Genomic DNA, 24,527 nt, shown 5'->3' with positions numbered 1-24,527 from the left:
TACACCTAGTAGAAAATAAGCACATTTTAAAGTAATTCTGAGAGATTCTGATAAATGTATTTGTTTTGTTTTTTCCTGTTCTTTTAGCTATTTTTTTTTTTTTTTTAATGGAGCTCCTTTGATGCATGCATTACCATATATATTCACAATAAAATAGCTTCATTGGAAAGAAAGAAAGAAAGAAAGAAAGAAAGAAAGAAAGAAAAAAATAATTCAAGCATTCAAACAATCTTGTTTTATTCTTTCCAATGCAGAATAGGAGTTTTTAGGTGGGTTTCATTTGTACAGGGGTCAGAGCACAGGTAATGAACTGAGAACTGTGATTTTTGCATTGCTTGTTGAAAAAGTGAAAAGTTGCAAAAAGGAAATATGCAAAAGAGCTCACACCAAAAGACTAACTTTAAATATGTAACCATTTTTTTTTTTATGACTCACTGATCACCACACAATGGTAAAATTTGTAAAAAGTCTGCATTAAGTTCAGTGAGTGATTAAAGAGAAGTTTATAGCAGCAATTCCTGCATCACACCCGCAGCCTGAAAAAGAATTCACAGTTTGACGTGGCAGTGTTGGGGGAGGATGGGAGAACAGGAGTGCATGTCTGTGCATCTCCCGAAAGAACAACCCAGAAGGAATGTTGAAAAAGACCCTGAAAAATTTCTTACTAAAATGGTTCTGTTGTATTTCCTAAGTTATATGTGTAATGTTTTCACAAACACTTTTTCTAGAGACAAATATTAAGCATAAAATACACTCTGCTCTGCAAACTGTTCATTGCCATCTCAGCAGCGCAACTTTGGGTGCCGTGGTAAAATGTAACACACAATAAGACATTATTCCCTTCCATTATACACTTTATGCCAAATATATAAGCATTTTTTATATTTTTAATGAAGATGACAGGAGTTTGATTCCAAAGTTTAGCTTTTTATTAGCAGATTTCAGAAGGCTTTAGGACCTTGAGGAGGGAAGCTCTTCAGAGCTGTGGTCACTGGATCCAGAGGGAGGTCTCTCCCAACTTCCCAAGGAAAGCCAAACATCCTCATTTGAATATTCCTGCTCCAGCTTCTAGAACTTTCTTTCCTGGAGTATATAGGCTTCTGCAAGCAGCAGCTCAGCAGCCAAGCAGAATTCGAGATAAGAAGAGGAGCACATCCGCTTGCACAACAGTTGTCTCAGGTAATTCTTGGGGAAAATGCTTTCATTTCATAAATGTTTGTTTGGAAATGCTCACAGATTTTTTACAGACAACCCAGTCTGAAATAAACTAGAATGTTACATTTATTTTGAGTGAGAGCAAGAAAAATAAGTCAAGTTTCTTTCTGTATAGGTTTTTCATTTATCTTTTGTTATTTTTGTACTTTTTTCCATCTTGTGCTAAATTAGCAAAAACTGGAAAACTCAGTGATTTCAGTATACGTTTAATGCACAATTATTATTATTATTAAATGTGCTATTGGGGATCTTCTTATTGTTACATATTTGTCCAGATTTGTGCATTTCCGTAAATTAATAATTTGCAAAATGATAAATAGGATCTTAAATGCAATCATTTGCTCTAAATTTCATAGGGAATGATTCATTTTTTCCACATAGGGAGTGGTTTTATGTTAGCCCTGAAACAATGCTTTCTCTGGAATTCAGATGCTGGTACACTGTGGAAATTCTGATTGGTTAAAAGTTCCCCCCTAAGTTCTTGTAGCCAATGAGAAGTGTCTACATTTCTTTCTTTCTTTCTCTGTGTGCATGAATTTAAATGAAACCTTTGTTTAATAAAGGGGAGAAACAAGGAGTACAAGTCACTGATTTTGTGACTTTTTTGCACATTAACAAATGTATAAAGATATTTTTGTGTAGATTACCCAAATGCACCTCTTGTCTTTCAGAGTGAAAATCGCAATCGTTGACAACTATGAATATGAAAACCTATCAAGGTATCCAAGATGATGAAAAAGCAACATACAAAGAAACAAAAAAAAGTACAGCAATGCTGACTTTGCAACTAATGTATCTTGTGGTTTAGGGTTAGACATACATAACATATTATTTTCCAACCAACTGTACCCTCAGGCATAGTTTTTTAATCTCATTTAAGGCGTAAACTTTCAATATGCTTGCTACAATCTCTGTATGCAACAAAGTGCTCTGATATTTACTTAAAAGGGATTTGGCACACATTTCAAGACTGAGAGTTGAGAGTTGAGACCTGTGCAAAATAACCAGGCTCACATGTTAAGCAGTGCATTCCAGTCTGATTAGTCATTGTCGACGTTGCTGTTGTATAACTTGTCTGGCCTAGAAAATATGGCCTAAAGGACTGATTTCTTGCTATAGGTTTACCAACTTAGAGTGCATTTAAATCAATGACATAAACATCAAGATACAAAAGGAAATTTTTTGAAACTGAAAAATTCATGATCAGGCAAACAATCTTTATGTTTTTAACACAGACACATATAGATATTTAAAATGTAGCATTGGTGAAAATGTGTAAATTGCTTTCATGCATGCTCACAATTGCTTGCCCTCCCCCTCCTCTTCTCTAGGCTTTCACTGCAACCCAAACACACAGCAAGCATGTGGGTATCCAAACTCATTGCCCTGTGCCTTTTGGCTGTGGCCGTGTCTGGCGAGGACAATAAGCTGAGTAGCCATGCAACCTCCATGGCAGACACCAGCGTGAACCTGGCCTTCAATCTTTACCACAATGTCGCCAAAGAGAAGAACCTAGAGAACATCCTCATCTCTCCTGTGGTGGTGGCTTCCTCTTTGGGAATGGTTGCTATGGGGGGCAAATCTTCCACTGCTTCCCAGGTGAAGAGTCTTCTGAAGGCTGATGCCCTGAAAGATGACCATTTCCACACAGGCCTGTCTGAGCTTCTTTCTGAGGTGAGTGACCCACAGGCCCGTAATGTCACATGGAAGATCAGCAACAGGCTCTACGGTCCAAGCTCTGTCAGCTTTGCAGAGGACTTTGTCAAGAACAGTAAGAAGCACTACAAGTATGAACACTCGAAGATCAACTTCCGCGATAAGAGAAGCGCCATTAACTCAATCAACGAATGGGCGGCCAAGTCAACTGATGGCAAGCTGCCAGAAGTTACCAAGGATGTGAAAAACACAGATGGGGCTATGATCGTCAATGCCATGTTCTTCAAACGTAAGTTTTAATGTTGGCCTTTTTAGTTAGAATGAGTATTTTCCTTAATAATTCCAAGAATATCAATATAAACTGTCTAAACAATTTGTTCCTCTTTCCATAGCCCACTGGAATGAGAAGTTCCACCACAAGATGGTTGACAACCGTGGTTTCTTGATTACCCGTTCCTACACTGTCTCTGTCCCAATGATGCACCGCACAGGTAAAACCAACAGCTTGTCTTGAAGGCCACATCCACACTTTTCCATTTGAAAACTCAGTTACCTAATGTCATCCTTTTCCAAAGTGTGTGGTAACTGAGCGCATTTTTTCCCCATTCACTGTAGAAGAAAACGTTGTTCCAGTGTGGATCAGAGGTGTAAACGTAGCAAAACTAATGCATTTTCAAATGAAGGTGTATTAAGTGTCGCCTTTTTACAGGTATCTATGGCTTCTATGAGGATAAAGAGAACAAGCTATTTGTGTTGGATATGCCTTTGGCGCATAAGAAGTCCAGCATGATTTTCATCATGCCCTACCACGTGGAGCCTCTGGAGAGGCTGGAGAAACTGCTTACTCGTCAACAGCTGGACACCTGGATCAGCAAGCTTGAGGAGAGAGCAGTTGCCATCTCTCTGCCTAAAGTTAGCATGGAAGTCAGCCATGACCTCCAGGTAAATATGACATTTCCTATATGTTTTTAAACCACTAGGGGGCAGTACTATTTTTCCTGAGTCGTATTATGCTTGATGTGTAACTATGAGGTTCTTTTTTCTTGTCTTTTGCAGAAACATCTTGGAGAAATTGGTCTTACTGAGGCTGTGGACAAGTCTAAGGCAGATCTGTCCAACATTTCTGGCAAGAAAGATCTTTACCTGGCCAACGTCTTCCATGCGTCTGCCTTTGAGTGGGACACAGAGGGCAACCCATTTGATACCAGCATTTACGGTAGTGAGAAGATAAGGAACCCCAAACTCTTCTATGCTGACCATCCCTTCATTTTCCTTGTGAAAGACAACAAGACCAACTCCGTCCTTTTCATTGGCAGGCTAGTTCGGCCCAAGGGTGACAAAATGAGAGATGAATTGTAGTTCTCAGGGAGAGCAATTAGAATTCTATTTAATGGTGTTTTAAAATTTTATTTTTGTTATTATATGGTGTGACTGTTACCTCATGTGCACATTCCAATGGATAATCTGTGTATGGATAATCTAAGTGAACTGCTCTGCCAGTAATGTCAAGAAAATCATAATTTCAAGGAGATAGGTGTTTAAAGTCTGGGTAAATGCCAGTTTTAACAATACATCAGGAGCAATTCAATCCTAAAGTGAGAAATTAGAACCCCACTAATGTACCTAGAGGTTTGACATCAATAATCTCATGTGGCTCATTCAATCAGATACTATGCTTATATTAAGTATAGTGCCATTGATGTTAGGCTGTGGTATTTATGAGTGCGCTTACAGAATCCCGCTTGTATGTGACATCTGTGTAGGGTCTTGCCTTATCTTTAATGTTTAAAGGGAAAAGGCATAAGCGTTTATCAAACTCAATTTGTGGTTCTATGATTTCACTCCTTGACTCCTGAACTGATACCTGTCAACTAAACTTTTTAATTTGTCAGATGTCATGTTATGATTAAAAAAAAATTTACCATGTGGGAAAGTGTGCTGAAATTTTCTCTTTAATTTTCTTCTGTCTCATGTTTTTTTTCCAATAAACTGAAGAAAAAAAAAGTTTGTGTTGATGTCTTTTTTTTTTTGATTTCCATCTTATAAATAAATGAAAACATAGCTAAATGTCACATTACCCTGAATAAGCGACCATGACCAATGGTGGATAAAAGCACAAAAAATGCTTTGTTATTCCTAATAGTTAATCTCAGTCTATCCGCATGGCTTCCTGTGGCAAATTCCTCAAATTAGGGCTGGAATGTGGAGCTTAATGTGTTGATTCCACTGAGGGTGTAAAGTGTCATAGCCACGGGAAGTAGTGGTGCTGAGGGTGCCGCAGCACCCCCTGTCGGCGTTCCACCCCACACTGTGAAGTGCTGTCAAAATAGTGTATACATGAAAAATTTATGAAAAGACCTCAAAAAAAGACCCCCCCACTGACTTTGTTGAATCATAAACCTCTATAAAGACGTGGGAAAGCAGTTTTACATAGCAGATCCATTATGTAATCTGAAAGAACCAATGAGGTTTGTGGAAGTCTACAAAGGAGGGATCAGAGGCTGGAGTCAAGGGTTCTCATGGTGAGATGAGAAAATCAGGAGAGGGCAACAACACAGAAAACAATCAACGTACAGATTTTCCTAACCATATAACTAGCCAATCTGGAAACCTAGTCAACAGGGAAACACAGACTATATAAAATGTGTGGTGTGAAAATGAAAGCTTCCCATTTTAAGAGGAACGATCAAACAAATTTCTGAATGTAATATAACATCGATATGTACAGGGTCACAGTATGTGCCAAACGCCTTTATAACATGGCCATCTTGTGGTAAATAACAAAACTGCAGTCAAGACTTCCCTGATTTAGTCATTTTTGGCTACAAAGGGCCAAAAGTGGATCAAAACTTTGTTTTACTCAAAGGCAGCCACCTTAATGCGGCCCTGCTCACAGGTGCATATTAATTAATATTTTGGGTCAACTTTGATTAAACTTATGGTTCCTAATCATCTTATCTAACCTGAATACGACACAATCATTTTTATAACATTAACAACCACATGAATGAATATTTGTGTATCAAAATATTAAGACACAATTCATGCAGCTTTCTTTTAGTGAGATGGATGGATATGTTTGCACTAGGTTCATAGAAAATTGGGAGTAACTGAAGACAGTTTGATGGTTAAAGCACTCTCTTAAGTCATTTAGTTTTTTTCTGAGTGATTCTATACTAGGCTACTGCACCAGTTATGAAAATAGGCAAAGATAGTGTGTGACAGAGTTTCTCAGGAAAGATAATTTTGTGCTACAACGGCTACTTTTGGTAATGCTAAATATTTTATTGGTAATTAACGTCCTTATGTATGACATCATAATAGCCTTTGTTAAAAAGATACATTTATAACCACAATAATTTTACGTTATGTTGAATACTTTCTTGTGAACTAGTTTGCTTGCTGAATTTTATACAACAGTTAGTTCCGGTCCTCGAATCTGATTGGACAAAAGGAACTCCAAGAGTGCTGATAGCTCACACCATCAGCACAGGGACATTTTACTGTTTATATCACTCTGCTTGTGTTCATTCATTCCAAACTAATGTATAAGAGCAGCTAGATATGTAAGAGCAGCTGGATGTGTTAATTTTTATTAATCTCTGTGATATTAAAGATTTGAGCCAGCAGCTGTGGGGGGGGGGGGGGGGGGAGGGTCAAGTCTTGAGCCTTGATCCCTCCGCTAGGGACAGCGAGCCAAACACGTTTACACTGTCCTCACTGCAGGATTACATTAACTTGCAAACTACTGAAACTGTGTGTTGTTAGTCCATGAGTGAATGTATTTGAAGCCATCCAGAATTGTCTCTCACTCCACAATCGCTGGGATTATTATTACACTAGAGCTGAGAAATAGAGTTAAACTAACAGCTTCAGCATTACTGCCAATCACAAAATCAAACACGCTCCAGGGCGCCTACCTGATGCAAGTTGGGAGACATAAACTTCCACTTGGCAGAGGAGAGTCTGGTTTCTGTGTCAATTTCAAAATAAGAAATATACAAGAATGAAACTGCCATCCTTTATGTTTTCTCTCCTACAACAAAACACTTAAACTTGAGTGAAATACTCGTAGGATAATTCCAATAGCGCATATGGCAGCATCACTCCACAATCGGAGCGGATTACTATCACACTACAGCTGAAGAACAAATTTAAACTAACCGACACACGTAATCACATGCTCAGTCACTCACACTCTCTCTTTCTCTCTCTCTTATAGACTCACACATCCTTGTTTCTCAAATAACGTGTTAGAAACAGCCCAAGCTGTTGTTACTGGTTCTAAAATGTGGTTTTTAAATTAGTAACGGAGGCTTGAGTGCATCTTTCAAACTAGCAACGACAGATCCTGTGGCGTTAGAAAATAGTTCCACACACAAGAGCATCTGTTTGGGACAGTCCTTAGTTTTTCCCTACATATTTATTTGGTTGTTTGTTGAACTGTTGTATAAAAGCAATATCAGTTGCAATCGTGCTGTACCTGTGATTACCTGCGCCACTCGGCCTGAATCACAGCTCTGCTGATAGCAGGACAAACAGCACTGTTGCTCATGTGAATGGTAAAAAAATTATGAAAATTATGGCCTACTGAGGATGTTTGACACCTTCAATTATTAGACCAATACAAGACCAAAGATACGGCAGAATAATTATTTATACAACTCAGCATGTTACCTATTTTTGTACATTGTTGTAGAGTTCTTTTACATCCATATGACATTTAATCATGACATTTCATATTTAAAGACCCTATTGCTAACATTTTCTGTACATTTGTTCATACAATGTAACAATTATAGACTTTTAAGTCATTTATATTTTACAATCCTTGTATCTACGTTTTTAACAGACAATTAGATTTTAAAAAATGGTAGGAGTGCAAAACTGAACTGTCACAGAGAGGCAAAAGCCTGTTTTGTTTTTGACAGTCACAAAATGATAATTAAAATGCCACTCAGTCACTTAAAAGGCTGTGCCCTTCATTGATAGATTTGATTCACTTAAAATGCAAAATGTGGAAGTTGTTTATCTTTTTGACCAGCTTATATAAGGCAGTCATACCATCTCAGACATAAACCCAGCCTACATGTTTAATACAACTTAAACAGCATGGAAACTAATTAATCTTATTTTACATTTAGTACAAGCATAAGTGGTTCATCAGAGACTGAGATAGGACCTTTTATTATGGTTGCTTGGGAGAGCAAAGGTTTAATTGAATGCACTTATATAACAGTTTTGTCTGCGTTCTAAATGTGTGGCAAAGTACGACAATTTGAAAGTTTACTTCTGCATAGTATAAATAAAATTTCACATAAATCAATAGAAATCACAGAATTATTGCATTCCATCTTGTAATTTCTCTTATTCGACTTCTTAATCAGCTAAATATTTTTAACACATTCACATTTTACAATTTTCATCAATACAGAGATAACATGGTAACATTCAGCAGCCTTACTTTTGCAATTACTTGCTATCAACCAACCTCGGTTAGTCCATCCATCGCATAAATATCACTAGAGTAGTGCATTTGGTCTTTGTAACAGATGGCTATTAAGTTTTGTCAAATCTGATCATGTCATACATTGTTTTTCAGTTCAAGAAGATCAAAGAAAATCAATTAAAGGTCAACATTGTGTATCAAATATATACAAAACTTAAAACTTAAAACCTCTGTGATAAAGCTGGGATGAATGTGGGGCCACTTTGTGGCCAAAACAGAACAAGTGTGACAGCTTTAGACGCTGGGAAGAAAACACTTTCACTGACTACCTGTTCCTCAGCTGCCATTTCATTAGCACTATTGTTTCTGCTGTGCTGGACAGAGTCGGATTAGACAGACAACAATCAATCCTATTAAAGCAGTCTTTGTAATCTGCAGCAATGCACACATGCTTGTGTTCTCCTTTCTGTCTCTCCCATGCAGCTTGTCATCTGTCTTTCTTTCTTTAGTTTTAATATCCCCCTCTTTGCTTCTCAGATTTTGGGCTTGTCCACTTGTCTGTTGGCCTTGCGGAATATTGATTTGATCTCCCCTGTCACCATGTCTTGCCAGTTATCTCTAAAAGATGAGAGATGATTTAAAACGTATCAAATAATGACATTATTGTAGAATTTATGTTGTACTTTGCTAGGCAATTTCACAACCATTTAAAAAAGAAAACCAGTGCACAAAGAAAGCAAGCAATAGCAAAAATAAATAAATAAATAAATAAAAATAAAAAATTGGATAAGCAATCATTCCAGCACAATCAACATAAATCCACCAAAAGTCACCCTGACCACATGACAAAAACAACACGGCATGCAAGGTGCTACCTCCTTGCAATTGGCTATGGACTCATGCCTTTTTCTCGGCTTTCCTTCTCTTGTAAGCCTCAATGTCCTCAGGTCTCAAACCATGGTTGTCTTCCCTGATGCATAAATCCAATTATCCAATCCATAAATAGTATCTCATTCAGAAGTACAAAGAGAATTAATCTAAAAGTTCCATTTAATTGGAGAGTAATATGGTAATATACAATCTGATTCATTAAAACGAAGTGTGATATAATAAAAAGACCACATTGCTTGGGGTTAAATATATTAATTGTACTGCATTACATAAAAAAATTGAGGTGAAGTCTTACCCTGGTTTGATCTCTGGTGGTTTTGGCAAAGGCTTTGTAAAATTAGATTTTCCAACAAGCCAGTATGTTTCTTCAATGCCCTTTCCCTAAAACCCCATACAAAATATAACAGTAAATCAGTGCTCAAATGTTAGTTTGGTATTATTCATAAAAGAAAGCATTTGTTTTAATACCTTTAGCTCTGTCTTTCCTCTAACTTCTATTTTGTAGCCGTCATTCAGTGAACGGAGAATATTCACTGTACTAATATTCACATGAATTCTGTAAGCTGGAAGAACAAATCTTTTCATTATTCTATCCCTGTAAGGAAACAAAATTCTGCAATGAAGTGACAAGAAAAGGACCATACGCAACCCTGTAGATTCCATACGAGAGGCGGTGTTGACTGTGTCTCCAAAAAGGCAGTATCTAGGCATTGTTAGACCCACGACTCCAGCAACACACGACCCTGGACATAGAGGAAAAAATGACCAGGGTCAGAGGATGCAAGATGGAGTTAATGCACTCAAAAAATATCTTAGCCTATTTTTAAGATTTAAGCATTTCAATTTCATAACAAAATGTCATCAAATTGAATTGTGTAATGTTTAACAAAATTAAATTAATAAATTATTTTGTTTATTTTATTAAATATATATATATATATATATATATATATATATATATATATATATATATATAAATTAAATTTGATGGAATTTTGTGATGAATTTGAAATGTGTAAATCTCAAAAATATTTTTTTGAGTGTATGGAGGCATAAAACTACATAAATAAACAGTGATGTGATTCGTCATTGATTCAAAGTGAGTCACTGATTCGTCTTCAAAGTGATTATATTAACAACCTGGGCTTGCAAGGCTTCTTCAAAGGCACAGTGGTAATTTGTGTACCTTCTGTCCTCAAGGATATGACCCTAGCTTTAAAATACTTCAAAGTAGAATGAAGAATGGACTTATACCTACCTACCAAATGATCACAAGGGATAATTCACCCAAATATGAAAATTCTTTCATCATTTACTCATCCTCATGCCATCCCAGATGTGTATGACTTTCTTTCTTCTGCTTTACACAAATGAAGATTTTTAGAAGAATATTTCAGCTCTGTTGGTCCATATAATGCGAGTGAATGGGTACCAAAACTTTGAAGCTCCAAAAGCATATAAAGGCAGCATAAAATTAAACCATAAGACTCCAGTGATTAAATCCATGTCTTCAGAAGCAATATGATTGGCGTGGTTGAAAAACAAATCAATGGGTGCTTCTTATTTCCTAAATTGTGCATTTCCTCACTCCTCCGTCCTCAAGCCTGTGCCACGAGGCACCACGAGGAGGCAAGGACAAAGGACTGAGGAAGCTTACAGAGGATGCTTGAGTGAGGAAACACAGGAGCATCCTATGCGGAAGACTTTTTGTTTGAAGAACCTGACACACATATTAATTCTCCTCCCCCTTCACATCTGACACAATAGTTTTAATTCATGTATCAGCTTTACAGTATAAATAAACCATAATTGACACATACTTCAACAGTGCATCTTGAATTATGGATTTATTATGAATATATTAATAAATAAAGGTTCAATAACATAACGGCAAGTGCGCCGATGTACTGCAGCTGCACAAAAACACGCTCTGAAGTGACACATGAGAGAACAGGTCATTTCATTTTACAAATCTGTCTTGCTTTGATTCCTCAGTCCTACATTCCGTAAGAGGGTGGAGCTAGGAAGCGAGGAAAGGAAGCAAGGAAAGGAAACAAGGATGCACAATTTTAGAAGTGAGAAGGACCCAGTATGTAAGTCCTTTTTTACTATAAATTCTCCTCCCTGCCCAGTAAGTGGCGATATACACGCAGAATGCGAATCGCCAAAAACAAAAAATGAAGAATGTGAAAATTAAAGTGGAGATTGATAGTAAAAAAGGACTTAAATATTGATCTGTTTTTCACCCACACCTATCACATCGATTCTAAAGACATGGATTTAACCACTGGAGTCTAATGTGCTTTAGGAGTTTCAGAGTTCTGGCCACGATTCACTTGAATTGCAAGGACCTACAGAGCTGAGATATTCTTCTAAATATCGTCATTTGTGTTCAGCAGAAGAAAGAAAGTCATGCACATCTGGGATGGCATGAGGGTGAGTAAATGGTGAGAGAATTAAAATTTTTGTGTGAAATGTTTCTTTTAGAGGTTTCATAACATTACTCCTAAGCAGATGCTAACAGTTGGAGATTGTGAGGCTAACCTGAGTGAATGCCAATTCGTATCCTGACCGGAACATCTGGCATGTGCCGCATCTTGAAGGAGCCCACAGAGCTAAGTATATTCAGGGACATGTTGGCAATCTCGGCTGCATGGTTGTTGCCGTTCCTCTTTGGCAGCCCAGAGGCCACCATGTAAGCATCTCCAATGGTTTCAACCTGGGATAAAGGAGGGCTAGATGTTTTTTCCATGAAAATCGTTATTTTGACAGGAACATCATAGCTTACCTTGTAAACATCGTGGCTGCCCAGCACAGCATCAAATAGACTGTAAAGGTCGTTGAGCAAGTCTACAACCTCAATTGGATCGCTAAGAGATGAGATGGTGGTGAAGCCCACAATGTCACTGAAGTAGATGGTGACCTGATCAAAGTACTCTGGCTCAACAGAGACACCGGTTTTCAGAGCTTCTGCCACAGAACTGAAAATGAAAATCACAATGTTCGCAAACTGTATAAGTTGAAAGTTTTATCTGACATAGCAGTAATATAAATGTCGTCTTCTCTCCATGGTACAACATAATTTACCCAAGTAGGACATGTTCCTGGATTAATATACAATCACAGTCGTAACCCTAAACCTATGGGTAAACCTTTAAAATCAGAGGGCACTGAAAGATTGATAAGAATGTTGCTTCTGGATCAATAAACGATGTTGATCCAGGACAATGTGTTACTTGGTAAATTACATTCAGCATGTGGGCAATGTCTTGGTGTATGAAAAGATGGACTCACGGAGGAAGCATCTCAGCCAGAAGCTTCTCTGTCCTCTGTTTCTCTACTTCCAGCTCCTCCGTCCTTTCCCTGATCAGGTCCTCCAGGTTAGAGGAGTACTGCTCTAACATTCGCAACATGGAGTCTATAATATTGGTCTTCTTGCCCTTGTTGATGAGCTTGAACTGAGCACAGAAAAGTAAAAAACATAATCACTGAACATGAAACAATTAATTGGATCTAATGTTCTTGTCTATTAGACCAATTCCAAGAAACTTCGATTAAATTAACCTGATCAAAGATCTCTTCAAAAGAAGGCCTTCTATCAGGCTGTTCACCCCAGCACTGTTTCATTAACTGGATGCATTCCAGTGGGGCTTGGTCTGGAGCTACAGTGGGCCTGCACATAGGCGGAGGCTTCTTCACCTTCCTTATTATCTCTGTTGGTGGAATAAACATGTCATTTCTTATGAAGATTTCTTATGATAGTAAAATCAGCCCAGTTATAGTTAATCACAGCCTGAAAATTGTCTGATTGCTTAGAAAAGAAACAGCTGAAAGTTGAAATTTATTAACCCTAAGTATGAACCGTAATAAGAGTTGTGCTTGCCTTAGCATTAAAGGGATAGTTCACCCAAAAATGAAAATTCTTTCATCATTTACTCACCCTCATGCCATCTCAGTTGTACATGACTTTCTTTTTTCTGCTGAACACAAACAAAGATTTTTAGAAAAATATCTCAGCTCTGTAGGTCCATACAATGCAAGCAGGTGAGGAGCTAGGGGTGGCCAGGGGTGGCCGTGCCCACCATGGACCAAAGCCTGGCCACCCCACTCGCAATTGCCATTTTGGTAATTTTTTGTTTTGGGCACAATTTAGTTAGTCTTTCTACACCAGCAACCACCATCAGTCCCCTCCCCATCCAACAATATGAACCACCACAATTGACGATGTGCCACCACAGACTGATCGCTGGACCCTGCCCGGCCACCCCTGTGAAAAACACCTCTGGAATGCAAATGAATGGTGGACAGAACTTTGAAGGTCCAAAAAGCTTATAAAGGCAGCATAAAAGTTATTTATACGACTCCAGTGTTTAAATCAATATCTTCTAAAGCAATATGATAGGTGTGGGTGAGAAACAGATCAATATTTAAGTCCTTTGTAACTATAAATCTCCCCTTTCACATTCTTTGTGCATATTGTCACCTACTGGGCAGGGAGGAGACTTTATAGTAAAAAAGGACTTAAATATTTATCTGTTTCTCACCCACACCTGTCATATCTCTTCTGAGACATGGATTTAACTACTGGAGTAGTATCAATTATTTTTATGCTGCCTTTATATGCTTTTTGGTCCTTCAAAGTTCTGTCCACCATTCACTTGCATTGTATGGACCTACAGAGTTGAGAATGTTTTTTCTAAAAAATCTTCATTTGTGTTCTGCAGAAGAAAAAAGTCATATACATCTGGGATGTCATGAGGGCGAGTAAATGATGAGAGAATTTTAATTTTTGGGTGAACTATCCTTTTAATAACCTACCACATGAAACAAAACTACCCATGGCACACACAGACTTTATGGCCAACCTTCAGGAGACAAGCCAAGCATGCAGTAGGGGGCTCCTCTGACGACTACTTCTTGAAGTATAATTGCAAAGCTGTACACATCTCCTTTATACGTTCCTTTACGTGGATTTTCAAGATCTCTGAGAAGTTCAGGAGCTGTCCAGAAAAGATCTGAGAGACAAAATAATCGCAATATGTTTTTTTAATATGAGAAGCTGATATGGAATAAAAGATTTACATTTTAAATAAGCCACATTTAAAAAAAGATGTCCATACCCTCTGGAGGTGGGGACTCTTTTGGAGCTTTCTGGGTCTCAAGAATCTCATTGTAACCATAATCCGTTATCTTTAGAACAAAACGGCCATCTACCACACAATTACGAGACTTCAGGTGCCCATGAGGAAATTCCCTGTGGTGAAGATATTTCATGCCCTATTGGACAAGCACAGAAACCATCAGACTGTCATGGCAATGATGAAAGACACATACAATTATGTTTAAACTGTGATCTACAATTGGTGGAGATTTTATCATTAAAAGTTTAAATTATCACAATGTTCATCACAACGTTATTCAGCAAAAGTACCTTGATGAGGTCCAGCACTAACGAGGATTTAAACATCCAGTCAAGTTTGACATCTTCATTACGAAGGAGGTCATGAAGGCTCCCTCGAGAGCAATGTTCAGTGACAATGGCATACATGTCACAATCATTGAAGAACCCCAGGAATGGATTGACATTTTCATTCCGTAGATCTTTCATCTATGAATTTTAAATAAAGTAGGGCCTGTCACTCAGAGAACAAGCCCACATCAAACTGTTTAAAATTAAATTTATTTTTAGACCAATACCTTGGTGAAAATCTTAGTGGTGCTCTGTTTGACCTCCTTGAAATGTCCCTCCTTAAATTTTTTCAGCCACACCCAATCCCCCTGCAAGGATCAAAATTACTTACAATTGCGGCAGTTTAAAAAGACACAGCATGTCCTACAAATAACATTTCATGACGCATAGTCACCTCATAGACAGCCACATTTGAGGTTTCATGTGTTGCTGTTGCCATACTATTCACAGAGCGGGAACGGTCACCTATGCTCTTCTCCTCAATGTAACTTTTTGAATCACTAAGATCCTCAAGGGTGATTTTCTGAGAGCAAAAGGAACATATAACAGGCCAAAGGTACGGTATATAATATGGAATAACATTTTCAGGCAAACAGCAAACAATATGTTTTTGCATAAATAAGGAAGGCAGACTATAATGAGAGGCATACCCTCTTGCTCAATTGAGGGTTGATGAAGGTCAGGTCCTCAAGTGTTAGCAGGATTCTGTTGGGCCCTTTGATCAAATAGATTTGTTGGATTCGCCCCCTACAAAGGTCATTCAAGATCACTCATTATCAGTGTTTGTTACCTTATAATGTATATACACAGAATTCAATAAAATGATCTTATCTAGCACACAGCAGCGTTACCTTATGAATAGAGTTAGGCCAATACAACTAAGAACTAAAATGAAGACAATCACAAACGCTATGATGACATATATTATTTCCACACCTAGAACACAAAACGAATAAATTAGCAGGCAAATACATAGTGTACAGGTTACAATTTATACATCAAATGATATGCATACATTAAAATTAGTTAACAACAACATTGCTGTTAGACTTCAGTTAAGCAAGGAAATGTTATTGCACAATGACTTCTATTTGTTTGCATGAAAAAAGAAGCTTCTCAATTTCCATTTCCTACAAATTGTGAAGACCATAAGAATACCAAACTGCCCAAAATGGCTTAAATACAACTGTAATGGCTAATAAAGCTATTTGTTACAACATATAAACACACTAGATTGTCTAGAAGGAGATGGGTATGTATTGTTTTTCCATTGACTACAGTTTAACATTTTCAGCAAGTGCTCTCATTTAAAGACTTTAAGTTTTGCTGCTTTTAGTCCATATATTAATTTTAAGATCATCTATATGCTTGTGCACTACTAAACATTAACTAAATTTGTTTTCAGAAGATATCAGCATTTAAAATCAGCAGTCTCTCTCTTCCAGCCAAACAAACCTAGGCAAAATTATGACATCACAAAGAGGTTGAGAAACTTTGTCCAATCAAATGCTTTTTAGAACGAGAATGCACCATCTCCCTACATCTAGCTTGCATGGCTGTGTTCTAACCCGCACTGATGCCACCTTCGCAGGGCACTTCAAAGGGAGCACAATCCATTCTGTAGGGTCATTCCAAAAAGAATTGCCAATAAGAATCAAGTGAGTTGTGAACGACAGTTTTCACCTTTCAGCAATCTGAAGCTCTCACAGTCGAGGACATTTGTCTTTGAAGGGAATGGACATAGGGATGATTACTTCTGCATAGAATGTGCACGTGGGACTGGATGCAAGGAAAGTTGCTGGAGTTTATTCATATGTTTAATGGAAGCATTTTTCAGAGGTTTCTTGGGATGTACAGCACGAGTAAGCATTCTTTATTCTTTATGTTTAGTGTATTGTGATTGAAAACATTGATATATTGTGATCTTTTATCCGCTTTTTTCTCATTCATCTGCATTGACTTGCGCAGGCTACAGCCTCGTCGCAAGCAAAGACCGCGATGCACTGTGTTTGTGGGCTGGTTATGTAATTATGTGGTCAGTTAGATCACAGTTTGGTTCTCAAGTCAGTGGAAAAGTGGTCCGAGTCTGTATTGATATCGCTTCAACAAGTTTAACAAGCCCCGAATTCATGTTTCAGTAGGAAATACATCAACGGGCCAAAGAAAACTATGCTCGTCAAGAAACTTCAGGGGGACTTTAATTGAGAAAGAGGTGGATGAATTGTGTTTGTGATGATAACTTGTAGCCAAGCAGTGTTGGACAGTTTACCTTAAAGTAATGACGCTAGTAACTTAACTACAATTTCCAGTAGCGTGACAGTATTTCAGCTATTTTAACAATAGTGTTTCTTTTCCAGAAGCGTTCAGACTGAACACATTGTTGTGCTTAAAACAAAAAAACATTTAGACACAGTGCCACGAATAGGACAGGACAAGGGTCTATAGAGATGTGTTTTTATATGGATAGTTCACCCAAAAATGAAAATTCTCTCATCATGTATTCACCCTCTTGCCATCCCAGATGTGTATGACTTTCTTTCTTCTGCAGAACACAAATGAAGATTTTTAGAAAAACATTCTCAGCTCTGTAGGTCCGTACAATGCAAGTGCATAGTGATCATGCCTTTGAGGCTCCAAAAAGCTTTCAGAAGACATTGATTAAACCGCTGGAGTCTGATGGGTTACTTTCATGCTACCTTTATCTCCTGTTTGGAGCTTTAAAGGCCTGATCACCACTGACTTGCATTGTATGGACCTACAGGGCTGAGATATTCTTCTAAAAATCTCCGTTTGTGTTCAGCAGAAGAAAGTCATACACATCTTAGATGGCATGAAGGTGAGTAAATGATGAGAGAATTTGTCCATCTAGCGCATGTTTACATATAAAAAAAAAAAACTGAAAAGCAGTGTAGTGTGTCACAAAACATTATAGCTTTTTTTTTATAATATTGTATCGCACATGCAAAAATAGAGCCAAGGGAGTACTCAAACATGCTCACCTAAACCGTCTCCTTCTCATTTCATTCGTAGCATTAAGAAGTTCAAAATATTAAGTGAACTGGTTCATTTAGGCAGTCCATGTGACTGAACCGGTTGAAGTAAATGATTATCAGATTCACTTTTATAGCATTGGAAAGTCTTATTCATTTTAGTGAATTGGTTCATTCGGATGGTTTATGTAAATTAACTAGTTTAAATACTGTATCCTATATGATTCACCAATTCACTCGAGCCGCTGCGAGGTCACTTTTGAAGTAAATTTTGGAGCTAAATATTTAGTTAATTGGTTTTCTCTAACAGTTTACCTATCACTATGTTTCAACTCAGTTATATGAAATTTGGTGTTTTGTTTTATTTTTACAGTCTATTAAGTATACATTTATATTTAGTGTATTTTGTTAGCCTATACTTTGTATTAAATGTATTTTGTATTTTGACCTTGATTGTTTTTGTGCCACTAAATATGCTACTGTTCTGAACTTCTGAATGTAGAATTAAGTAATGTCTTCTAATAGTTTTATAGTTATATAGGTTATCTTGTTTAAATAGCTTCAAAATAATTATCTGCTTTTGTTAGTAGCTTGTAGTGTTGCTAGCTATTTTTTAAAAGGGTAGCTTGACTGTAGTTGAACTACTTTAAATGAAGAATCCCAAAGTCCCAATTAGAACACAGCACGTAAAGATTTATACATGTGATTTAAAACTGAAACAATGGTACTACTAAATGACAAATAGTCTCGCATTGAGCACCACTGTGTAAAATGTGTTGGATTTTGTGTGAATTTGTTGTACCTCCTGTGCAGATAGCATTGGGGTCAAACCAGCAGCTAGAATCAGAAGATGGGGGGAAGCCTCCAGGGAAGTGAATGGACGTGCCGGCAAACAACACCATGTCTAAACTCATGTCCACTTGAAAGCAGCGATATAGTTGAGTTCCCCAGCCATCAGTGTCCAAAATTACAAAGTTGGTCTGCCCATTCCCTTGGTTATCTATGCGGATGTTCTGGTTGAACCCAGTAAATGTCATGTTCCTTGTGAAGAAGGCAAGGTTGGTCCCAGAGAGCCACTTACCTGCCCTTCTAGCATTGTGCATGGACTTGGCAATGAGGTACAAACTGTTGTAGATCGTACCAAAGAGTGGAGAGACCTGAAATTTAGCATTCAACATGTGATCACAGCTAAAGATATGCCAAGTGTAAGAGAAGTGTAATGTATATTTTTAATCATTTAAATCTAGAGAATATCTTAAACAGGTTCTTGGAAGACTGAAGGTCTAACCTTTCATCTTAGTGTACAAATGAGATTAATAAATTCTGCAAAAGTGCATTGCACCCCCCACACCTGCTCTGGCTCTGGTGACACTGTTAGCTCTCCCAGCCTTTTTGCCATATTGAATGCTTCGTTGAATGACATCAACTCTGACTCAACAGTGACAGTGAGTACAGCATCATATGCTTTGCGCAGTTTGGTGTTGTTTTGCAGTGGGAAATAGGTGGTGTTGGTGTATGGCAGGCTGTACAGGAGAGTGTCGTATGATAAGAACACATAGCGACCGTTTGTTAGCCCCATGTCATAGGCCTTTATCAGGAAAGATGTTTGTTGCTCTCCTCCGATGAGCGCTGAGTGCATGCACATAATGATGACTGAAAGACATGTGAAAACTCAAATGTTTAATTCTTCAATAATTAGGACATTTATACAGCATAAATGTTGCTTTAATTTATTTGTAAAAAAAAAAAAAAAAAATTTGAGACATGCCTCTATACACATGCAGAGATCATTCTAGCAAAGGTACAGAAGCCCTGAACTGCAAGGTGAAAAACAAAATTCACTTGGTGAAAAAATGGTCTTAGTGCCTTCCTGAGCCTATGTCCTCAAATAAATAAATAAATCCTGGGCAAAAAAAAAAAAAAAAGAAAAAAAAACATTTTCTCTGAATTTTTTTTTTCTCTGAAAAATGCTTTCTCTCTCTCTCTCTCTCTCTCTCTCTCTCTCTCTCTCTCTCTCTCTCTATGAATTGTTTTTTCCCTCTGATTTTTTTCTCTCTTTCTGAAATTTGTTTTCTTCTCTTGAGGCAACACATGAGAATGTTTCTCTTGCTGGCTAACAATTAACATGTGCTACCAACCTCAGCCCCCTGGTGCCACTATCAGTATGAAATCTAATGTTTACAAGATAACAGACTGTCTGTGGTACTGTACACAGGCCAACAATTTAAAAAGCACAATATCAATAGCAGCATCCATATTCCCAGTGGTGAAGGTCGTCAAACAATCAGAAATAACTCCCATTGTCACTCAACGAATGTCATATGAAACATATGTATCCTGAGGTATATTAATTTAATATTCATTTATTGAGGGATTTAACAGTAAGACTGTCTAACAAGATATATATGTTTATTTTCTTGATTTAGATTTGCAAAACATTCTTGTTAATGTATTATAAAATAGTTATAAATCTACAAATCAACAGATAAAAACCACAGACATTCTGTTACCTTGTTAGCATAAGATTTCATACTTACTGATTGTGGCACCTGGTGGCCGAGGTTGGTACCATATGCTAATTGTTAGCTAGCAAGAAAAAAAAATCTTGTGTTGCCTCTTGAGGAGAAAATAATTTTCAGAGAGAGAAAAAAATTTTAGAGGGGAAAAAATTTTCAGATTAAAAGAAATTATTCAGGAAGAAAAAATTCGAGAATTTGTATTTATTTATTTTTGACAGAGAGAGAAACAAAAAGCACAACATAGGCTCAGGAAGGCAATAAGACACCTAAAAAAAATTACTTCCGAATTGTTTTTTTCACCTTGCAATTCTGGGCTTCCATACAAAGGTTTTTGAAAGCAAGGAAGATTATTAAAGGGATAGTTCACCCAAAAATTAACATTTTGTCATTATTTAAAAATCATGTTGTTCCAAACCTGTACGACTTGTAAATAAGATATTAGGCAGTTTGTTAGTCTCAGTCACCATTCACTTTCATTGCATTTATTCCATACTATGAAATTGAACGGTCATTGTTCCTTTTGTGTTCCATAGAAGAAGGAAAGTCATATGGGGTAAGTAAAATGATAACAGAATTTTCTTTTTTGGGTGAACTATCCCTTCAAAAAGGAACCTTTTTTTGACAGTAAAGTAATGAAATAAACATAAAATAATTGATTACGTGCATTGTAAAACTATTTGTTCAAGACACTTTACCTTTTATTTCCCCTGCATTTTGGATGCTCATCAACGTGTTCTCCATCATTGTGTCGTTAATCCCCACAGACGTAACAATGCTAACAGGAAGCCCCTGGTTTCTGAGAGCACTGGCCAGTTTGACAGCAGTGTCTATCCATATATCCACATTAGAAGCTACAATACCTATGTTAGCCCATCCAAAATACTTCAGCACGTTGAAAAGTACCCGTGTTGGAGATGGTAAAGTTCGTGCAAAAGTTGGGTAGCCCTGGACCCGGTCTAACTCATAGTTCATGCATGCCCATGAAAATATAGACTTGTCCCAATTCTTGCCCATGAGGGATGCGGCATTGCAGTATCCTGGATTAGTAGGGCCTACAAACGCATCAGCTATATTCTCATATTGTATGAATGATGTCAATGCTTTGGATGTTTCACAAGCTTCTTGAAGAATGATAAAGTCCATTGTACAGCCCAGGTCCAAATTGAAATCCTCGTTTATGCGACCAACTGCCAATCTAGATGCAATGGCAGGTAGTGCTTTTGAGTAGTAAGGGTCACAGTTCCAAGGCCCTAAGACTCCCACTTTGAAAATCAGGCACTGGACACAACATGGAAACGTCAAAACACCAAGAATAATCCATAGTCTAATGCTGTAAAATGGAAGTGTTGAGAGGCTGTGTCTGCTCCTGATGATGGGACAACAGGGGTAACTGGATAACTCCCATAAAGCACCTCCGAATGGGAGGTGAATATGTTGCATTGTCCTCCTTTAGAAGCCGTTATGGACTTTATAAAAAGACACCTAAAAAAAATAACAGATAAGGCAATTGATTTGAAGTCATGGCACACCTTTACCCTAGTTTTCAAGGCCAAATATACACTGAAAAAATTTTTACTGAAAAAATGTGGTAACATCTAAATTAAGTGGCTTTATTATAGTCAAAAATATTGTTTATCATTACTGGAACAACCTGAATGTATTAGGTCACATTAACAAAAATAATTGTAAGGGTTGAATCAGGAAATAGCACTTTAAATGTAACAATTTATATCAATAACTTATTACAGTGTATGTATTATATTGTTGCCCTTGATATGCATCATTTATATATATATAATACATAATACAATAAATGTAAAAAACAATATATATATATATATATATATATATATATATATATATATATATATATATATATATATATATATAAAACACACACATATATCATATTATCCTAGTCTATTAATCAGTTTTGTTTATACACTAGAAATGTCAAAATAAATCATTTGAAATTCAAATGCATCTGACAAATTTACACTTACTCCTATTCTGTCAGTAAGAAAATTTAAATACTAATAAATTTATCAAATGTAGGCTACTTACCATTATTTATTTGGGCCTCTGCACGCATGAAAATATTTCCATGAATTGAATTAATGATAGCGGGAGATAACTTTGATAGTCACAGGGCCATCTTTCACGATGTTTTTCTTCTTTTCCAACACCAATAGTTCCTCGGAAGCATAAATACAAGTGAATGAATCCGATATCTCAGATAACAAACAACAGTTTGATGAGGCTCGTCAGTGGCGTTGAGAGACTTCAACTTCAGCACCCTGGAGAGCTACTTAATGCCTGCAGTCATCAATCCAGGTGCCCTTTTGCACCTTCACAATTCACACCAAATGTTCGGAAACATATTACAGCTTCACTGTTATGAATATTACGGTAGACCTACTCTGTAGTTATTAATTGGCTAGTGTTATAAATAAGAGTTAAATGTTACCTTATTTTCGTCACACCACAACTTCTGGTATCCGTGATGAGTTTGAAAATAATTAAATACATTTTAGAGCCTAATAAAATAAAAAGCGATTATGTGAGTTTTAATTTAAATGTCGTCAAAATATCAACAGGCCTAGATATTTCTCTATTCAATCAAAGTCCTTTGAAAGTGACCCGCGGATGAATCTAATCCATACTTGCTCAGGGACAAAATAAGAGGATTGCAAGCATACGTTAACACTTCAGACCCACCTTTACTGACTGTGGTAGCAATGTATGCACTAGTTACTACTTTTTTAAATATAAAATTAGTAATTAAATATTGTTAATGAGAATTATGAGCATTACGATATTATTATAAAATATTGTTAATGAACATTATGGTGTACAGAATTCGTTTAATTATCACAAGTGTTGCATTACATACACATTAAGATGAAGGCATCTTAATGCGCCAAGAATGCAGTATATGACATATAACTTCAACACAATTTGTACTCATTGATTTTCACCGATATCCAATTACTTTTTTTTTAATGAATCTTAATTTTTTATTTTCAGTTTCCACCAATCAATACAAGACACATTTACATGTTATATCACCACCACACTCACACATACACGTACATTCATTATGTGAGTCACATGGCTTGATCAAATGAAACAGATACGAAAAACAACAAAATCAAGGTTTTATTTTAATTATTTACTTTCTGTAAAAGATTAAAAGACAACGTTATGTATTAGTGAATTATGGATTGCTCAATAAAACAGGTAGGCCAAAGAAGAAAAAAATCAAAATCAATATTTATTTATTTTCTAAATATTTTCTTTTATAATTTTATATTTTTTTTAAAGTTTTCATTATTTATTTATTTTTAAAGGATGGTTGGCTTTCTGTAAAACATAATAATAATAACAACAACAACAATTATAATAAACAAGATTAAACAAGATATTGTTAGCTGGGTTGAACAAGGTCTGAGTAGTCTATTTCTCCTCGCCATGGAGACCCCTTGGTGCATGAGCACTTATGCGGTGTAATTAGACTTCTGTTCGGTGCAGTTGTGATAGGCCCACTTCAATTGAATTTGCGCGAGGTGCATTGGGTATAATTAAAGTTAACGAAGGGCGCTCCCTTTGGACGATCCCTTGAGTTCTCTCACATTTGCGTACGTCAGTTAAACCGTGTGTTTTGAGACACGTCTGAGGTGCTCTCTGAGCTCATTTAGACTATTAGAACAATATGTTTACAGAGAAAGAAAAGGTACAAATAAATTATTCAAAAATATAGGTCTATTCTGCCATTTCAATTATCTAAGCAGCATTATATCATTGTATCATGGCTCAATAAAGTGTTTTCCCTCAAATGCATTATAAGAGAAACGTATTAAAAAGTCCTGTTGCACAAAACACGAGATTTGACTTTTTGACTGATCATATAACTTTGGGGATTTCTGATTTGCTTGAGAGGCTTAATGCACCTTGGCAATCTGTGAAGGCCTGTGCACTTTTGCCCTCAGGTTGCCACAGAGATTTTCTTATGATTTGTGCAATGAGAGAGAGCATGAAAGAGGGAGGGGGAGAGAGATGGGGAGAGAGGGAGAGAGCAATTCTTCCTTTGTGCTGACCCATATCCAATAAGCCTCTGAGCTTCTTAAATGTTACACCTTGACACCCTCTGTCCTACAACCAGACAAAGAGGATGCAAACTCAGCAACCATGACCCAATGCACATGAAGACAATATTACAATTATCTGCAGCACTCAATAACAGTTTCTTAAGGAAAGATCCCACAAGGGCATGGTCTTTGAAACGTTTTTAATTGATATCTAATTTTATTTTTGGACTGATTTACCATATTTGAACT

General features: G+C 36.9%; 2 protein-coding genes across 7 annotated transcripts; one reads left to right on the top strand and one right to left on the bottom strand.

Moving 5' to 3' along the window:
• Nucleotides 1–1,073: 1,073 nt before the first annotated feature.
• Nucleotides 1,074–4,862, top strand: LOC127422210 (serpin H1-like). Of its 3 annotated transcripts, XM_051665546.1 has the most exons (6): nucleotides 1,074–1,179; nucleotides 1,887–1,934; nucleotides 2,547–3,160; nucleotides 3,264–3,362; nucleotides 3,581–3,813; nucleotides 3,928–4,862. In XM_051665546.1, exons 3-6 carry the CDS (start codon nucleotides 2,578–2,580, stop codon nucleotides 4,228–4,230), a joined length of 1,218 nt encoding a protein of 405 aa, XP_051521506.1. In that variant the 5' UTR covers nucleotides 1,074–1,179; nucleotides 1,887–1,934; nucleotides 2,547–2,577; the 3' UTR covers nucleotides 4,231–4,862. The 3 variants fall into 3 exon arrangements, with proteins under 3 accessions (XP_051521506.1, XP_051521507.1, XP_051521505.1); XM_051665547.1 differs by lacking the exon at nucleotides 1,887–1,934 and having other exon boundaries at nucleotides 1,093–1,179; XM_051665545.1 differs by lacking the exon at nucleotides 1,074–1,179 and having other exon boundaries at nucleotides 1,187–1,934.
• A 3,858-nt stretch (nucleotides 4,863–8,720) lies between these two features.
• gucy2f (guanylate cyclase 2F, retinal) lies at nucleotides 8,721–22,755 on the bottom strand. Of its 4 annotated transcripts, none has more exons than XM_051665543.1 (19): nucleotides 22,658–22,755; nucleotides 20,886–21,672; nucleotides 19,023–19,324; nucleotides 18,474–18,828; nucleotides 15,533–15,617; nucleotides 15,332–15,428; nucleotides 15,076–15,204; nucleotides 14,909–14,989; nucleotides 14,643–14,819; nucleotides 14,332–14,488; nucleotides 14,077–14,226; nucleotides 12,776–12,924; nucleotides 12,506–12,669; nucleotides 12,000–12,192; nucleotides 11,756–11,930; nucleotides 9,856–9,954; nucleotides 9,680–9,774; nucleotides 9,507–9,592; nucleotides 8,721–8,938 (listed from the first exon to the last, which is right to left on the bottom strand). In XM_051665543.1, exons 2-19 carry the CDS (start codon nucleotides 21,628–21,630, stop codon nucleotides 8,854–8,856), a joined length of 3,324 nt encoding a protein of 1,107 aa, XP_051521503.1. In that variant the 5' UTR covers nucleotides 21,631–21,672; nucleotides 22,658–22,755; the 3' UTR covers nucleotides 8,721–8,853. The 4 variants fall into 4 exon arrangements, 3 of the variants coding, with proteins under 3 accessions (XP_051521503.1, XP_051521502.1, XP_051521504.1); XM_051665542.1 differs by lacking the exon at nucleotides 22,658–22,755 and adding an exon at nucleotides 22,255–22,553; XM_051665544.1 differs by lacking the exon at nucleotides 22,658–22,755 and adding an exon at nucleotides 22,255–22,553 and having other exon boundaries at nucleotides 18,753–18,828.
• Between the last annotated feature and the right edge of the window lie 1,772 nt (nucleotides 22,756–24,527).

Source organism: Myxocyprinus asiaticus, chromosome 31 (assembly GCF_019703515.2).
Source record: "Myxocyprinus asiaticus isolate MX2 ecotype Aquarium Trade chromosome 31, UBuf_Myxa_2, whole genome shotgun sequence".
NCBI classification, from domain to species: Eukaryota; Metazoa; Chordata; class Actinopteri; order Cypriniformes; family Catostomidae; genus Myxocyprinus; species Myxocyprinus asiaticus.
The sequence above is the reverse complement of the archived record's forward strand: the minus strand, read 5'-3'. Positions and strand labels throughout refer to the sequence as shown.

Coding starts and splice junctions, on each gene's coding strand:
- LOC127422210 (XM_051665545.1), top strand. CDS start 1,867: ATGCACCTCTTGTCTTTCAGAGTGAAAATCGCAATCGTTGACAACTAT. Junction 3,363..3,580: donor CCCAATGATGCACCGCACAG/GTAAAACCAACA, acceptor GCCTTTTTACAG/GTATCTATGGCTTCTATGAG. Junction 3,814..3,927: donor AAGTCAGCCATGACCTCCAG/GTAAATATGACA, acceptor TGTCTTTTGCAG/AAACATCTTGGAGAAATTGG.
- gucy2f (XM_051665543.1), bottom strand. CDS start 21,630: ATGCAACATATTCACCTCCCATTCGGAGGTGCTTTATGGGAGTTATCC. Junction 15,429..15,532: donor GGCCTAACTCTATTCATAAG/GTAACGCTGCTG, acceptor TGACCTTTGTAG/GGGGCGAATCCAACAAATCT. Junction 14,990..15,075: donor CAAATGTGGCTGTCTATGAG/GTGACTATGCGT, acceptor TGATCCTTGCAG/GGGGATTGGGTGTGGCTGAA.